The sequence below is a fragment of the Nelumbo nucifera genome, chromosome 5, assembly GCF_055504915.1.
Source record: "Nelumbo nucifera cultivar China Antique chromosome 5, China Antique-T2T, whole genome shotgun sequence".
Lineage (NCBI taxonomy): Eukaryota > Viridiplantae > Streptophyta > Magnoliopsida > Proteales > Nelumbonaceae > Nelumbo > Nelumbo nucifera.
In genome coordinates this window covers 26,442,894-26,458,572 of record NC_142653.1, presented here as the reverse complement: position 1 = coordinate 26,458,572, position 15,679 = coordinate 26,442,894, and the positions used below count along the sequence as shown (strand labels likewise).

Below are 15,679 nucleotides of genomic sequence, written 5' to 3'. Positions count from 1 at the left end.
GTAAAAGGTCTCTAACCTCCATCTATTGTCTTTGTCAGAAAAGCCAATAATACATTACTGTCAAATACTCTCTAATTGCTCTTGAAATTTCCACTGTCAAAACGTCTCCAATACATGTCCAATTTATGAGGCATTCCGCCTTGTTTGTTGGCTTCAATCTTAATCATTGCATTAACCATATCAGTGTTATCCAACTTCAACTTCAAGTAGAAAGTAGTAGAAATGCCAGTACATCATCTTTATCTTTAGTCTTGGAGTTCAAAAGAGCAGTGCTAACATATTGGGTTTTCAGAAATTCTATGACAAGACAATGACTCAAGCCATTTCCTTTTGAGCATTGAAGAATGTAAACTTAAAATATGGTCTTAGCAGACTACTCCTTCGCTAGAAGGATCTTGTTTTTGGGCTTCTGTTATGATTCAACATGTCACTGCTCCTATGCATGGGCTACCTAAAACCTGGGCCAAAAGATGTTGACCAGGAATTCATCATTCATGTTCCTCTAGAAAACACTTTCAAGATTATCTGACCTTTCCATGTCAACAGAAGAGTATTGCCATGTAGATTAATTCTGAATCAGATAGAAGCTATGTCTGTTAGATGTACTAACAATATTCAAAAATTAAAAACCAGATTACCAAGTCTTCGAATAATATTTGTACTACCTGTTTCCATGACTATGATTCCTATAAAAAAATTACCCATTATTTACTCTTACAAGCAATTGTTGCAGGTTCTCAATGAAAATTCCGAACCACAACACTCCAAACATTTTAATTGCAGCAAGAGCTCATCTATATGTGAGGAACATCAGAGTAAAGTGCTTCAAGTAATATCGAGCACCTCCAAATATTTCAAGGAAAACCAGAGTGAAGTTCTTATGATCTTGTCACTATTCAAGGAAAGATCTGAGTATACATATTGAAGCACGCCCAAAACTTTCAGCAAATGTTGTATAACAAATCCCATGCATTGGCAACACTTACAAGAGTTCTCCAACAATCAGTCAAACAACTCAAGTCTAAAAATTTGTAATTCCCCAAAACTTCAAAGACCCAAGTTCACCTTTAAAACAACAGAGAAATGAAAAAGACAACATTTGCATACTACCACTGGAGAGATGTGCAGGAGATACCTTGGTCACTTTTCAGGTTCTTTTTTGAATGCTCCAATAGGAACAATATGTGCTGCTTCATGATTACTACCACTTAAAACATCCATCCCTGGTGCCTTAATTTTCAAGCAGGCATGGCATGCATTCAGTGCACATAATTAGTAAATCAGTCGACAGTTTCTAAATTGTAAAACGGAGATCTTACTTCTAAAAATAGCTGTCTTCATTTTACCCTTGGTCCACCAAGGGACCTAATTACTTGGTTAGAAAATCAATCTTAGCAGACACAAATCCTAGAAGATCCAACATTGAGAATGTAAAGGGCTTGGATTTTGCACCGGTTAGACTCTAGGCCCATCAAAGGCCATAGAATCAGGTGGTTGTGTCCAGCCAGACTCCATATTGACAGTTTTATTCACAGTAACACACTAACACTAGAATCCTCACATACCTGGTTATTTGAAGCTTGCCCATGTACCCTCTGTGGCCTGGCATTGAGATCAATCATTTTAGTATCCTTCTTCCCATGGTTATCATTGTTAGCATCTAGAACTTGAACTGTTGAGACCCTGTGGTTTTGCTGACTCTCTCTTGCTGTCAGCTTAGGTAGTGAATTTTGCTCCCTCCTAGTCTCACCCGGATCTGTGTTTTGCAAGGCCAGGTCCTCTAAATTGCCAGGCTTATCACCTGGAAACTACATCACGGACCAAAATGGCATAAATTTCCTTTTTTTATATTACAGATACAAGAATTTGACCTAGTGGCCTCCAGTAAAGTCACAAACCTCAACTCTCTGCCTCAAAAGGAGATATCTTCCATGAGTTCTTTTACCTCCAACATGTACAATCATGTCACATTGCAAACAAAGGGAACTTCCATCTATCTCACAGTAAAAGAATGCTACATCCAGTTTCCAGAAAAAGTTGTAAGTTCCTTTACATAAGAAAGCATCTTGTAGCCAAAAAGATTAAAAAAACAAAATAAAATAAAATAATAAGCTGCATACCAGGTGCATTTTCACATATGTCACAGCGAGGAACATCACTGGGGTTAGCAAGCCCAACCCGTACATGCCGGCTAGCAAGCTTGTTGCACATGTGAACCTGTCACTCAATTGAACAGAAACGTTACATACTGTTGCTATAAAAATTGGGCCAGATTACAGTGAAAATCAATGTGACCCACAGCACCTGGGACAAGAGTCCATGAAAGAACAAACATTTTTGTATGGACATTTTAAACACAACTTTATTCCTTACAGACTGTCCTAACAATTATAACGTGATGCCACTTGTGACAAATTAGTTTTCAATATTACAGTAAAGTTAGCAAAATTGCATAAATCATTTAAGAAGCAACTTATTGATTTTCTGTGAAGCCTTGGCTGGAAGTATTCCTATCTGGGACCAATCATATTAGGGCCCTTTCTTCTCAATAAGAGAGATTCATGTTTGTTGGAATTTCAGTTCATAAAGAAAATGATTTAAGAAATGATATATAGTGCCTTTTCACACTACCCTATTACAACTACTACTTGCAGTAAAAACTTCGGTATTGCCAACCAAGGAAATCATCAGGTACTCTTAGCAGAGAACATCTCAAGGCTCAGATTAGAAAAATTGGATCTGGCAAAACGAGTTAGGTCCATGTGAGGCAAAGCTAATGTAGAATGGTTTGCCCAATAAAAAGTTGGCTCCAGTGTAAACCTTATTATCACCCTCATCACTTCTCGAGAAATTGGTTTATTTGGCATCCCTTTGTGACCCCCCCCCCTCTTTTATAATGTTGGGCTTAGTATGTTTAATTAAGATGCCATCTCCTCCTATACTTAAAAGGTAAGATGTAGAAAAATATGCATACCTTAAACCTCATTAACACCTCTTAAGAATGAAAATCAAGCATTTGATTTTTTATTTGAAAAAGAAAAAAAAAAGTGCGAATAGTTTCTAGTCTAATATTTGAATTGAGCATGAAAAACAAGTGTAGTGGCTTGACACACTTGAGGTTCAGTTTGGTAAGAGTGCAAATGCAAATATGTACAGTGCAAAACCTTGTATACAGTATTTCTAGACCTTGTATTTGCACTGTACATATTTGCATTTGTAATCTTCCCAAACTGAGCCTGTGAGCAAATGGGTAGGTTCTACCTGGATCGGATGGAACCAATCTCGAACCCGACTTGAACCGACCCTGCCCAATCTGTTACAGGGTAGGGTCTTGTTCCAAATTCTTGGAACCGACCCCCAGTCAGGTCAGCTCCGGAGTCTAGGGGTTTGCCCTATCCGAACCGATCTGATGAACCGGCCTTGGAGCCGAACTTGTCTTGAAATAAACCCCAAAATATTTTTAAGGATGTGAAGATTTGAACCCAACGCTCATGGTTACAAAAAGCCATAATCTCAGTTGACCATTGAGTTACTTAAGTGATTTGATCATTTGTTTTCATTTTAATATTTGAATATATATAACAAATAATGTAAAAGGTAATATTTATAAAATTTAAATTATAATGCCAAATTTTGAATCATATATCATATATTATAATAATCTACATATTAAATTACTCAATTTAACCAAAAAAGATAATATATGTTTTAAGCTATATATTATCATTATTGAAAATCAAGTTTTTAAAGGACATGCTTCATTTTTTTTTTGGAGGGTAAAGAAACAACAGGTTCCACTGGTAGACTCTGGAACCGACCCAAGAACCACCAAGGCCATAACCGACCTTCACAGCTCACAGGGCAGGTTCGGGTTCCAAAAGCCTGGAACCAACCTCTACAGGATAGGTTCCAGGTTCTTCCATGGAACCAAACTGAACCGATCCATTCTCACCCCTAAGCCTCCAGCTTTATTGGTGCTACTAGAGTCCTATTCTCTTAAGTTCTGGAATTGCTCAAATGCAAAGAATGCCACTCTACAAGAGTAAGTGCTCAATTTCCTTAGATGCATTTTTCATCATTATGCAGTGTCATCACCCTGACTGGATTTGATGCCACAGTATGGCGGCAGCTCTTGGGTTTCATGTCAAAACATTTCTTTTTTTGGTAATCTCATGCCAAATTTTTTCAAAAGCTCATTTGGGGCATCACATAGAAATTATGCCATCTTGCTCTCCAGCACTAGAGAAGCCAACCCTTTGACTCTCGATTTTAACATCATTAGAGCCTAAAATACTTCCAATTTCCAGTCGGATGAATTAGATAGAGTACCGCTATATGGGCAAATTGACTAGTATTGAATCAACTCAAACACCTCTGAACACCAATCTTAAACATAAACAGATAAGAATATTGCATGTTTATCAAACTCTACTACATAAAAACATAAACCGAAATAAAGTAACCCAAATAAGCATTCCAAAAGGATTTGCCCCAATTCTTTCCAAAGGAAGAAGCGGCGATTAACAAATCACAGTAAAGTAACCCAAATAAACATTCCCATCTAAATAAATCATATACCAATTTACCATCATTAGGACCAGAGTATTAAAACAATAGAAGAATCATCCAACCAATTAACAGAGAAATGAAAAAAAAAAAAAGCAGAAAAAGTAATGGAATAGAAACCCGAGAGAAATATACCTTTTCGTCACAGGAGCGGCAGAGAGCGGCCTCATCAGCTGCACAGAAAAGGATAGCGGCAGCGCTCTCACAGACGTCGCAGAGTGTTCGCATAATTCCCTACTTCTCTCATTTCTCCTTTCTCCAGTTCGACATCATCTCACCGAAAACAAGCAACAAAGAGAAACAAATGCAAAACAAACGAACCAAAGAATCAATCAAGGAAACAAAAAGCTTCACAGAACTGACAGAGGAAAGAGCGAAATAAGAAAAGAAGAAGAGAAGTCGAAGCCAGACTTTATTTTTTTATGAAGAAACGAGCCATTGACGTTTGCCTTTTTTTATTTAATTATTTAATTAATATTTTCTATTTTAATCAAGGTTTTGATGGTGCTGGACCTGCTGGCTGGCCTTCTAGGTAGACGTTGGAATCCTTTTTATGGGTGCTATGTTAAGCACACAAATCTGTTTTATCGTATATCGTACAGACGCCACCACTGAACCACACATTTGGAACATGATTAATTCAGTGCGTCGCTACAGCAAGCAAAGGTGGTCCCCGCCCAAAAATATTCTAAAACTGTGGTGGATAGGCATGAACATGCTGGGCTGGAGGAGAGAGGAGACATGGGGTTTGATCTTGAATCTTGATGGACAACTCGAAAGACGAAAACTGTGGTGGTGACTGGTGAGGTTGTTGGGGGATTCCAGAAGGCGGGTTTAATAAGTGATGATTATACGATAACGCTCCCGTCGAGGTTATCCGTGGGAACCCCACGTACCGCTCGCTGATTGGCTCAAAAGTTGAGAATTCAAACAACCTGAAATCTCGAAGATTTTGAGTCAATGAAGGAAGAACAATGTAAGATAATCTCGTGAAGACGTCCGTATCTAATCACCACGTGGCTGTAATGATGGGAGAGAGAGAGAGCACACACTACACACTACAAGAAACAGCGAAACCCTTTCCCTCCTTCCTTTTCTTCGCACACTTGTTAATTCTTATCAGCCACAAGCTTCAAAATGTGGTGGGGAATGAAAGCGGCACTCCATCTAACCTCACCCACTAATTTCATATCTGCCCTACACACCAATTGCTTCGCTCATTATTCGATCTTTCTCCAACCATCGGCCATCGTCGGGCATCTATCTGCCTCTCTCTCTCTCTCTCTTTCTCTTTCTGAACCGACAAAACAACAACGTAGAATTTATGGCCGGACCTCCAACACTCAACAAAAGATCCATTGGATCGTAATCTTTTAATCCAATCAAATGGACGAATCCTCCTCTGACCTATCTCCTAGGGAATCCGGAATCGGTCTTTTTCTTTTTTATTTGGATAAATTACAAAGAACCCCCCCTTATTATGGGTCAGTGACAAAGACCCCTACATTTAACATTTTTGGCGATAAAGACCCCTGTATTTTGACTGTTAGATAAAGACCCTGTAGCCGTTAAATCAGGTAACGGAATGCATTAAATCACCAGAATACCCATTTAAGGTTTCTTTATTTTCTTTTTATTGCCCCTTTCTCTTAAACCTAATCTAACCTACATTCATGCGTTAAATTACCAAAACAGCCACAACGACTATTGATTTCTAGCAGAAAGGAAATTGATTTCTTTTCTCCCACAGGCCACAGCCCCTCGCTTCTTTTGCTGGAAAATGTTTTCTCAACGGAAGTTTCCTGAGACGATTCAGTTGGATGACTGAACAGTGGCTCATATGATGAGACTGGACTCCAACAGTCTTTTGAATCACAGCTTTCAAAGTCTTCAATCCCATCCGACATGGTCTTTGGTTTCCTTCGATGCAGAGCTTCTTCAACTCCAAAAATATAATTTCGTTTTCTCGTTTTGTACATCAACAAGCGAACCAGACGCAGAACTTCTTCAACTCCAAAATGCAATTTCGTTTTCTCTTTTATTTCCTGAAAATTCACCATAGAAAAATAAGAGCTGGTTTGGATTGCGATCAATTCAAGCTCAGACTTCAAAGTGGGAGAGACCCACTAATACAGATCCCTGACTAATTTAGTAGTAGACATGCTTTTTTTGGGTATGACTGGTAGAAACTGAGAATTGGTTAAGTTGTAGCTGTTAACTACAAGAAAGCTCAAATGAAATCAGTTTGAGATTAAGAGAGGCATTTGTGATTTTCATTGAACTGGAGATTAGGAGTGTTGGTCATATGGATGGTGAGCCACCGAAACCCTTTATCTATCCTCTCTTTCTATTTTGAGTCCTTGGCAGCCACCGAAACCCATAAAAGCATCGGGTTGCTCGTACATGGCTGGGACATTCGAGCATCCACCGTGCAGGAGGATGATCTAGGTTTCAGGCAGCGAGTTAGGGGAATTAGCAAGACAGGATCAAAGAATTCGGCGAGGTCGCTCCGATGCTTAAGTCAGTAAACTTACGCAAGTTGAAAAGCTTTGAGAGTTTAGAGAACTAGAGATTTAGAGAATAGAAAAATCACGCGTACCTTGTGCCATTGGGGTTGGTGTCTTTATATAGTTGAGCTCTCGCAGGTTTTGCGAATCGGTTCTGGGATCTTCGTACTGATGGGATCTGTTTCCGCTTTAATTGGGGAGTAACATTATCAACTAATAAAAATTATCAATTCCGCCCAATCTGGGTGGGGAGAAGATAAGCTTGCCGTTACGCGGCATGATCCTGTGAGGTTCGGAGTTTGTTGGAGAAACTTCCGGGATCGTTACGTGATAGCCTAGGTCAGTAGTCCCGAGCTGATACTTCAGTCTTTTTAGTTCCGAACTGGATTGAGTGTCGGGGTGCCTCAATGCCGGGGTGACTATGCGCCGCAATGACCTTGCAACGAGGTGACCCTGGTGCTGAGATGGCCCTTGTGCCGAGATGATTGAATACTCGAACTCAATTGTTGTGAACTAATCTGGCTAGGCTGAACTGTCATCTCTTAGTCAGTTCTTATCCACGTATCCCCTTTTTGCTAGGTCGGGCCAAATCATCCTTTATCACACCGAAACCCCATAAACCCCATCCCTTTTCAGACTGAAATTGTTCTCTTTTCTTCCTTTTAATTTTCTTAATAGAAGAAACCTGTGTGATGCGCGAACTGGTGTTAATATTCATGGCCGCAATACATTGAAGACCTTCTTGATTTAATTTCCTTACGATTTGATACAGACAGCGGAATCATAATAATTGGCATTTAGTAAAGCAACCCTCCTTCATTGTTGATTGCGTAGAATTACAAAATGCAGTTGCAGTGTGCAATCCCTCTGTCTCTGTAAAAGAAAAGAGAGTGGAGAGTGCGAGTATGGGTTGAGCACAGTGACCAAAGTAGCAAGGATGAGCACTTTCATCTTCATCTTGTATTCCTACATTCTCGCCGCCCTTCTACCTTTTCTCTTCATCTGCCCGCATCTGCAGGTCCATTTTCTCTATTGAGATGCTATTGTTACATGCTTCTGGTTTAAATGTAGAGGTCCTTGAGACCACCAACAATCACAAACTTACATAATCTCCTTGTAGTAGCAGAGCAACACATGCCCCACTCACCTTCTCCATCCTCTATAAACTTTTCCTCATTTCCGTTTTGTGTACAGAGAAAATTAGATTGAACATAGATATATTCCTTTGCTTCTGAAGCTTGAACACATCTGAGAGAAGAAAAAGGAGTTTGCTCGGTGAAGGGTAAAATGGTTCGAAAAATTGTCAAAAGGGCAGTTTGGGTCTTTAAAAATATTATAACACCGAAATGCTAATTTTTTCCATGATAACCGACAGAACACTAATAGGGTCTAGGGCTGTTCATAAGAAGGCCCAACTCGACCAAATCGACCAACCCGAACCGATCCAACTCGAGTCGGTCGGGTTTTCATCAGCACCGGTCGGTTTTGGGTCGAGCAAAATCATAAAATGATATATCGGGTCGATTTCGGTTTTCTTATGTGAAAACCGAAACCGACCCGAACCAATTAGTTTTCTAGTTCGGTAGTTCCTAGTTTCTTATTTAACTAGTCTTCTACTAGAACTAGAACAGCCCTATCTTCTAGTTCCTACTTAACTAAATTGTATCTATCCTAATTTTTATAGTCTTTTACACCAAATAGGCAACCCATTAGGCAATTACAATTAGAATTAGGTGTCCTTCTAGTTCTAGGCTTCTCTATCATTTTTGTATAGAAGCAAAACCGAAATCGACCCAACCCGATTCAAACCGACCAGGTCGGTTTTGCTTATCAGTGGGTCGGTTTCGATTTCCACCTCATGTAACCCGACCAGGTTGGGTTGGTTGGGAAAACCCCTGTAAACCGATCCAACCCAACCCGTGAACAGCCCTAATAGGGTCTTTGTCTAACGGTCAAAGTTCAGGGGGTCTTTGTAGCAAAAAAAAGTATAGGAGGTCTGTATAATTTATCCTTTTTATTTTTTGGGAGGGATTTTCACAGGTTGTAAGCTAGTTAGGGGTGCGAAAAAAAACCAAAAAAATGAACCAACCGAAAAAACCGACCAAAACCGAATCAATCGAAAAAACCGACCGAAACTGAACCGAAAAATTGGTTAATTGAACTGATCGGTTCGGTGTTTTTAAAAAACCGAAGGTACCGGTTCAATTTCAGTTAACCAATATAGAAAACCGCCAGTTAACCGAACCAACCGGTATACATATATTCCTATATATTTTATATATATTTATATTTTTTATTATATATTTATAATATATATTATAAAAATTAAAAAACCAAAAAACCGATGAACCAAACCGGTCAACCGACTAATCGACTAGTTTCGATTCGGTTTTTATTACCGGTTTTCTAAAAACCAATAGTACCGGTTCGGTCTAAGAAAAAGCCCCACGGTGCAAACTGTGAGCACCCCTAAAGCCAAGGTTTCAAAAACGAATCCAGAACCAGAACTGTTCTATCCACTGGTAGAAGTGTCAATTGGACCGGATTTGGTCCAATATGATCCAATCTAATGTGAGTCCACTACAAATGGACCTGGTCCAATCCAGTCCAATGAATATTTTTGGTCCAGTCCAATTCAATGTCAGGATTGTCTAATATGTTCAAATTCATTTTAATTTTGGTTGGTTTCAACTCAAACCTTGTCCAATTGGATTAGTTCCAATTCAATCCAATATAAATTCATTATAGATGGACCAAGTTCATTCCAATCCAATAAGTATTTTTGACCATTAAGTCTGACTTGGTCCAATTTAGTATATCTTATTGGTTTGTTTAATCCATCCAAATTGATTTTGATTTAGATGGAGTCCAACCCAAAACCGGTCCATTGACACCCCTACATCATTTTTTGGTATTTAGCACAAAATGTTAACAACTCATAGAGGTAAATGGTAATAACAGAATTAGAATCACATATTTGATGGGACAAAGGATTAAAATATTGATACGATATGCCTGATACAGGGCATATCGACCAGCGTCTCACAATAAAAAAATGGGAGGAGCATGACTCAAACCCTAGTTGGTGAATGCCCATGGCTTAGGCGCACATGTACATTAACCACAAAGCTATTCTCAGCACTCTATTTAACCGCAAAACCGGATCTATTAGCTTTGATAATCTGAATTTATATATCAAATTAGATTCATTTCTATTGTAGTGACTACTCGGTGGTCATATAATCACTTTGTGTGTCCGTCAAGTATATGTTTCTCAACCGCTTTTGCAGGCTGTCGTTGCTGAAAAACTCAGCCAGGGATTCCATCCAACCAGGTTGCCAGCCACCATCCAATAGTACCTGTCCCGAATATCCCAACGATAACCCGACTTGAGAACCCATCTTGGGTCTCCTTCTTGGCCCGATCTATGTTCAGTTGTTCGCTCGACAGAGCAGCGACAGTAACGTAGCAGGGCCTCTCAGGTGGCTCAGGTGGGTTGGTTTTCTCCCCAAAATCAATATTTTTCCAATTCTGTCGTTAGATAAGTATTAAAAATAATAATATTTGAATTAATCTGGTTCACTGATCACAACCGATGAGACGCGTTGAGAAGTGGGTAGCATTTCATCTGTCCAAAAGCTTGAAAAAGGGTAGTCTATTGGCCCTGTTTTTCGAGATCGACTTTTATCAGCACAAATGTGTGCCCATACGGTTATAACAGTTCTTTCAACCTTTATTGGGAATATCTCCCCATAAAATAAAGCACACAAGTACGGAGATATATGGAATGGACTTGGCACTGATCCAACACTTGTTTTCCTAATTTGTGGATTGAAAATGATGAAATATCAATATGAGAGAGGGTATTGAGGGAGATTCACACTAGCCCCTATAAATTGAGAACATCTCCCCTTATATAATACTATACAGAGGTTGAGATATATTTTCTATGTGATTACAATAAATATAAACATAATTTGTACGAATAAATACATCTCACCGTACTTTGAAAACATCTCCCATAAATAATAATATATAAAATACAGGAGATATATACATATTAGATGTACTATGGATGTACCTATAAGTCAGTATAAGGCGTCCTGTGTGTGAGGAGCAAATCGGATTTCAGTACTAAGGTGGACCGTGGCTTTTGGAAAGAGCAAAGAGAATATTGCAGAGAGGGGTCGAGAGTTCTCCATGCTAAAGGGAAAAAGAAGGCCCCATCTTACTGGCCTCGATTAATTTAGTATATAGTAATGGTCTTTATGGTCGAGAGTATTATTCATTTGCATTACAAATAAATAAAATAAAGTAAAATATGAAACAAAAGAAAATCAAAATTTGTCGTTAACTCCTTTGTACTAATATTTGTACACTAATATCACTGTAAAAGTGCAAACAAATGAAACCCTAGTTGCGCGTGAACAGCAAATCTAAAAGAAAATAGTTTTAATATTAATACCAATCGACCATTGGTTTACACAAGGAATTTACGGGATGAGATAATACAAGTGCTTGTTTCCAACTTTCAAGTTTTGAGAGTTTGGACCAGATAGATTGATTCGATACTGAGTCATAATATTGGGTGATGGATGTTACATCAATATCTTATACATATATTATTTATTGGTTTAGACCATGGTTTTCAAAACCGATTTAGAGATTGAACTGGTCAGGGGTTTGGTTATCGGGTCAAACAATCTGATCATTTGAATCGAATGATTGGCCCGTTTTGACAAAAAATTTTAAAAAATAAAAAACGATCAAAACCATTCGAACGGTTTGAATGGTTAATCGCCCGAGTCAGCGGTTTGCTGACCAAAATCAATAGTTTTTGGAGAAAATCCAGTTTTGGAGAAAAATAGGAACCAGTCCGACCTGGTTTTGGGCCTAATACCACTTTGGTTTTTGAATTGCAAAACATGACAATTTAGCATCCAAATTTTCAAAACGTGCCAATTCAGTACTTACTGTTAATCAGCCATTAACTAATCATTAAATGGTATTTGAAAAGATACAAATACCCTTCGAGTGTCATCTAATTTTCTTTATTAACCATCCAAATTTGACAAAAAATGAACAGTCCCAAATTCTTGCCTCTTCTATTCAAGAAAGTTGGGGTCATGTCATGGGCATTGTGGTGACCTCATGTCTCCAACTTTCTTGAATAGACGTGGCAAGAATTTGGGACTGTTCATTTTTTGTCAAATTTGGATGGTTAATAAAGAAAATTAGATGACACTCGAAGGGTATTTGTGTCTTTTCAAATACCATTTAATGGTTGATTAACGATAGGTATTAAATTGACACATTTTGAAAATTCTAGTACTAAATTATCACAATTTAAAGTTTTGGGACCAAAATGATACTAGACCCAAAGTACAAGATTCTAATTGAGAATTTTCCCATAAATAAATTATGAATAAAGCATTAATTTATTGTGAATTTTTTTTTTTAATTTTTTCTGAAAATTTTGAATTTTGATTTTTTGTAAGCTCCAGGTCAAGCATCTTGACTCCAGGTCAAACCTTGTTCATTTGTGATTCGTTACATAACAAATGATTCACACAGCAGTGTGAATAAAGGTGCAATTTGAATTAACCTGAATTAGCATTTTACACTGTTTCGGGCTCAGACCTTTGGGTCGATCCGTTCAAAATTTAACAAAAATTCAACAAAGTCCGCCCAACTTGCACTACTGGGTGCAAAAAACAGATGGGGTTTCATTCCAAGAAAATTAGAAAACTGAAAACCCATTGATAGGCAGGTTTTATATTAGTGGGCCCTGCAGGCACCTCGTGACTAATAAAACCGCAAATTAAGACAAATGAAGCAAAACACATATAGCAGATTGGATTCTTCATCGGTAGAGTCGATGCTTGATTGCAACAAATTAAATTAAAGAAAGGTCTCATGCCTCTCAATCAGAAATTGAGGATTTGTGAGAGTGATTCCAGCCTTTGCTACACAGGATTTAATTATGAGAGTATAAAAGGACAAGATATTAAAACATCCTAAGCGGTAAATCCCATCTATTTACCTTGGAAACATTCTTGATGCATTGTACGAGCTGGAGATGGTCCACCCAAACCATGTCATCTTTCACGACGATGTTACTAAGAAACTTCCCGTCAAAACTAAACAATTTCTCTGAGTTCTGCTGCGACCTACGACCCACAAAATTTGTGCCACCGCCCAATTGAAGAAAATGGACGCATCGAGCTTAAAACCAGGGCAGTGTTTGGACTCAGTGCTGTTTTTGTAGTATATTTTTTGAGAAAACGATACAGCACAAAAGATGAACTTTTTTTAATGTTTGGAACCAGATAGACATTTTTCAACATCATACTAATGATAGAAAAGAAGGAAAACAGAGAAAAGGCGTTTTCTTAGACCATACCCTCCCCAAATTTCAAGAGGTGATCTGAAAAAACGTTTTTTGAAAAACTTCCAACCAAACGGTGAGCTTTTCTTCAGAAAACACGTACACATAGCACTGATGTAATAACCGTTTTTTTTCCAAACACCTACCAGATCATTCCGTGTCTTGTTCTACCTTCGCCCTGTGGACAGCACAAGGATGTCGAACGTAGAGAGCCAATCTTTGTCCATGTTCTCCGCAGTTGCAAGAATTTGTGCGACGGTGGTGGCAGCAGACGTAAAATGTCCATATATTGCCATATTCTGTTCGATCATTGGACTGAGTTCTTGACTGTAAAAAGTTTTCATTCTAGAACCTATCAAACCCTAGCTGAAAAGAGCCTATAATGTTCGATAATATATTTAATAGTTATTCTTCTCATTAAACAAAATACAAGCATGTCCAAGTTTCGTCTCAAACTTGATGAGAGACCAAAACAAAAGCCACACATTAGTTAACAGAAATATGCTATAGCTACTTAGCTACTCTAATAAACAACAGTTCACACAGCTTAAAACGAAAAGTTTATCATCTCCGTGCTCAAACTCTCCATCATCTTAGTCTCCATCACTCCGCAACCAATGACGGCAGCCATCTTGCAACTTATTTCCTTGGCCTTGCACACTCGGAGTGGGCAAGAAGAGAGAGGAACCACGGGGATGTTGTCGCAGTTGCAGATCTCAATCATGTATCCATCTGGGTCATGGAAGAACACCTGATCTACCTTGATCCCCCCTTCCTCAACCACTGCCGTCACATACTTCATTCCCATTTCTCGCAGTCTCATCTTAACGAGTCCGACGTCGGTGCACTGTTCGATAAAAAGTTCCAATTAGAAATTGCATTGATCAGCTGGAGAACCCATAGAGCTATATCTCACAAGCGACAAGGTTTTAACAATTCTTTACCTGGAATGAGATGTGGTTGTCCTTTGGGTTAATGGGTCGCGATACACTCGGGATATGTGCATCCACCGAATTATTCTCGAGCAGGTGTATCCCAACTCCGTAGTTGAACAACCTGAACACGATTCACGTAATTAATTCTCAATGAAATTTGAAGAAACTCGTTAATATACATGAAAATTGAATAAGAACTAACCAAGCTCCATGAAAATTGAAAGAAGAGGGCCGCTTTATGAGAATGAAGCCCAAGACATCTTCATAGAACCTAACCGAAGTGCTCACCGATCTGCACAATAGAGATACATGGTTGAGAGAAAGAAGGGGGAGTGATGTACAAAGGCCGATTTCATCTACTCCCATTTTGCCTACACAATGTATATCCTTCTTGTTCTGTTTTCTTTTACTTTTATAGATTTTGCTTGTAATCCTCCCCACACCCTCTTACCCTTTTATAGACTTCTCAAAATGTCTCAAATGTATTCAGTAATAATCAATACGGATAAGTACGTAAATGAGTGCTGTAAGCGGGATCGGAGGAACTTTCCTATAATCCTAGTCAATTCTTATTAAAATCTTGGGGTTTTTCCTGTTCAGTGGAATAAAGAATTGTTCTAGGACTGCACTGAAATTCAGAATTCTGAGGTGGAGTGTGGTCTACTTATCCCTTCAATTAATCTTTTACGGAAGAGTGAAGACAATAGCCCTCTTTCTAGGAACGCCAGCAAATTAGGGGCGTAAGTCGGACAACCTGGACGGGGGTTTAGCTCAACCCAATGATCCATGCCCAACTCAAAGAATTGGGCCTAAAGCCCAAGTCCGAATTATTTATCCCCAGCTCAGCCCATACTAAAAGTTGGTCAAATAGCTTACACTGAAAATTGATATATATGTGTATGTATATGCATATATGCATTATGCATGCAAATATGTGTCTGCATATGTGCATATACATGTATACAATTGTGCCGGATTCGAGTTGAGATAAGATCAAATTGGGCTTGAGCCACGTTTGGGTTTCCTAAAAGCTAGGCCTGAGCGCAGTCCAAAAAATTTAAATGCCCAAACTTTTGGGCTTAGGCCCAGCCCAAGGATCAGAAATTTAAACCTAACCCGTGTAAAATTATAAATTGAACCGGTCGGGCTCAGGTTGAGCCCACCCAAGTTGCACTCCTTCAGAAATCAGGCCCGAGCCCAGTCTGGAAATTTTAAATGCCCAAGCATCAACCTGAGTCCGAATTCTTGTGGTGTGGTTATACCACACTCCAAAATATCAGCTA

The 15,679-nt window shown here is 38.8% G+C and overlaps 2 protein-coding genes across 3 annotated transcripts; both read right to left on the bottom strand.

Annotated features, from left to right (window-relative positions):
• Window positions 1-813: 813 nt before the first annotated feature.
• On the bottom strand, window positions 814-5,367 carry LOC104607513 (B-box zinc finger protein 19). 2 transcript variants are annotated; one of them, XM_010273169.3, is made up of 5 exons: window positions 4,702-5,367; window positions 2,121-2,217; window positions 1,899-2,014; window positions 1,566-1,808; window positions 814-1,230 (listed from the first exon to the last, which is right to left on the bottom strand). In XM_010273169.3, the coding sequence occupies exons 1-5, from the start codon at window positions 4,792-4,794 to the stop codon at window positions 1,141-1,143; spliced, it is 639 nt and encodes a 212-aa protein (XP_010271471.1). In that variant the 5' UTR covers window positions 4,795-5,367; the 3' UTR covers window positions 814-1,140. The 2 variants fall into 2 exon arrangements, with proteins under 2 accessions (XP_010271471.1, XP_010271472.1); XM_010273170.3 differs by having other exon boundaries at window positions 1,025-1,223.
• Window positions 5,368-13,846: 8,479 nt separating this feature from the next.
• Window positions 13,847-14,841, bottom strand: LOC104607512 (glyoxylase I 4-like). The gene is made up of 3 exons (XM_010273168.2): window positions 14,599-14,841; window positions 14,406-14,517; window positions 13,847-14,308 (listed from the first exon to the last, which is right to left on the bottom strand). The coding sequence occupies exons 1-3, from the start codon at window positions 14,760-14,762 to the stop codon at window positions 14,009-14,011; spliced, it is 576 nt and encodes a 191-aa protein (XP_010271470.1). The 5' UTR covers window positions 14,763-14,841; the 3' UTR covers window positions 13,847-14,008.
• Between the last annotated feature and the right edge of the window lie 838 nt (window positions 14,842-15,679).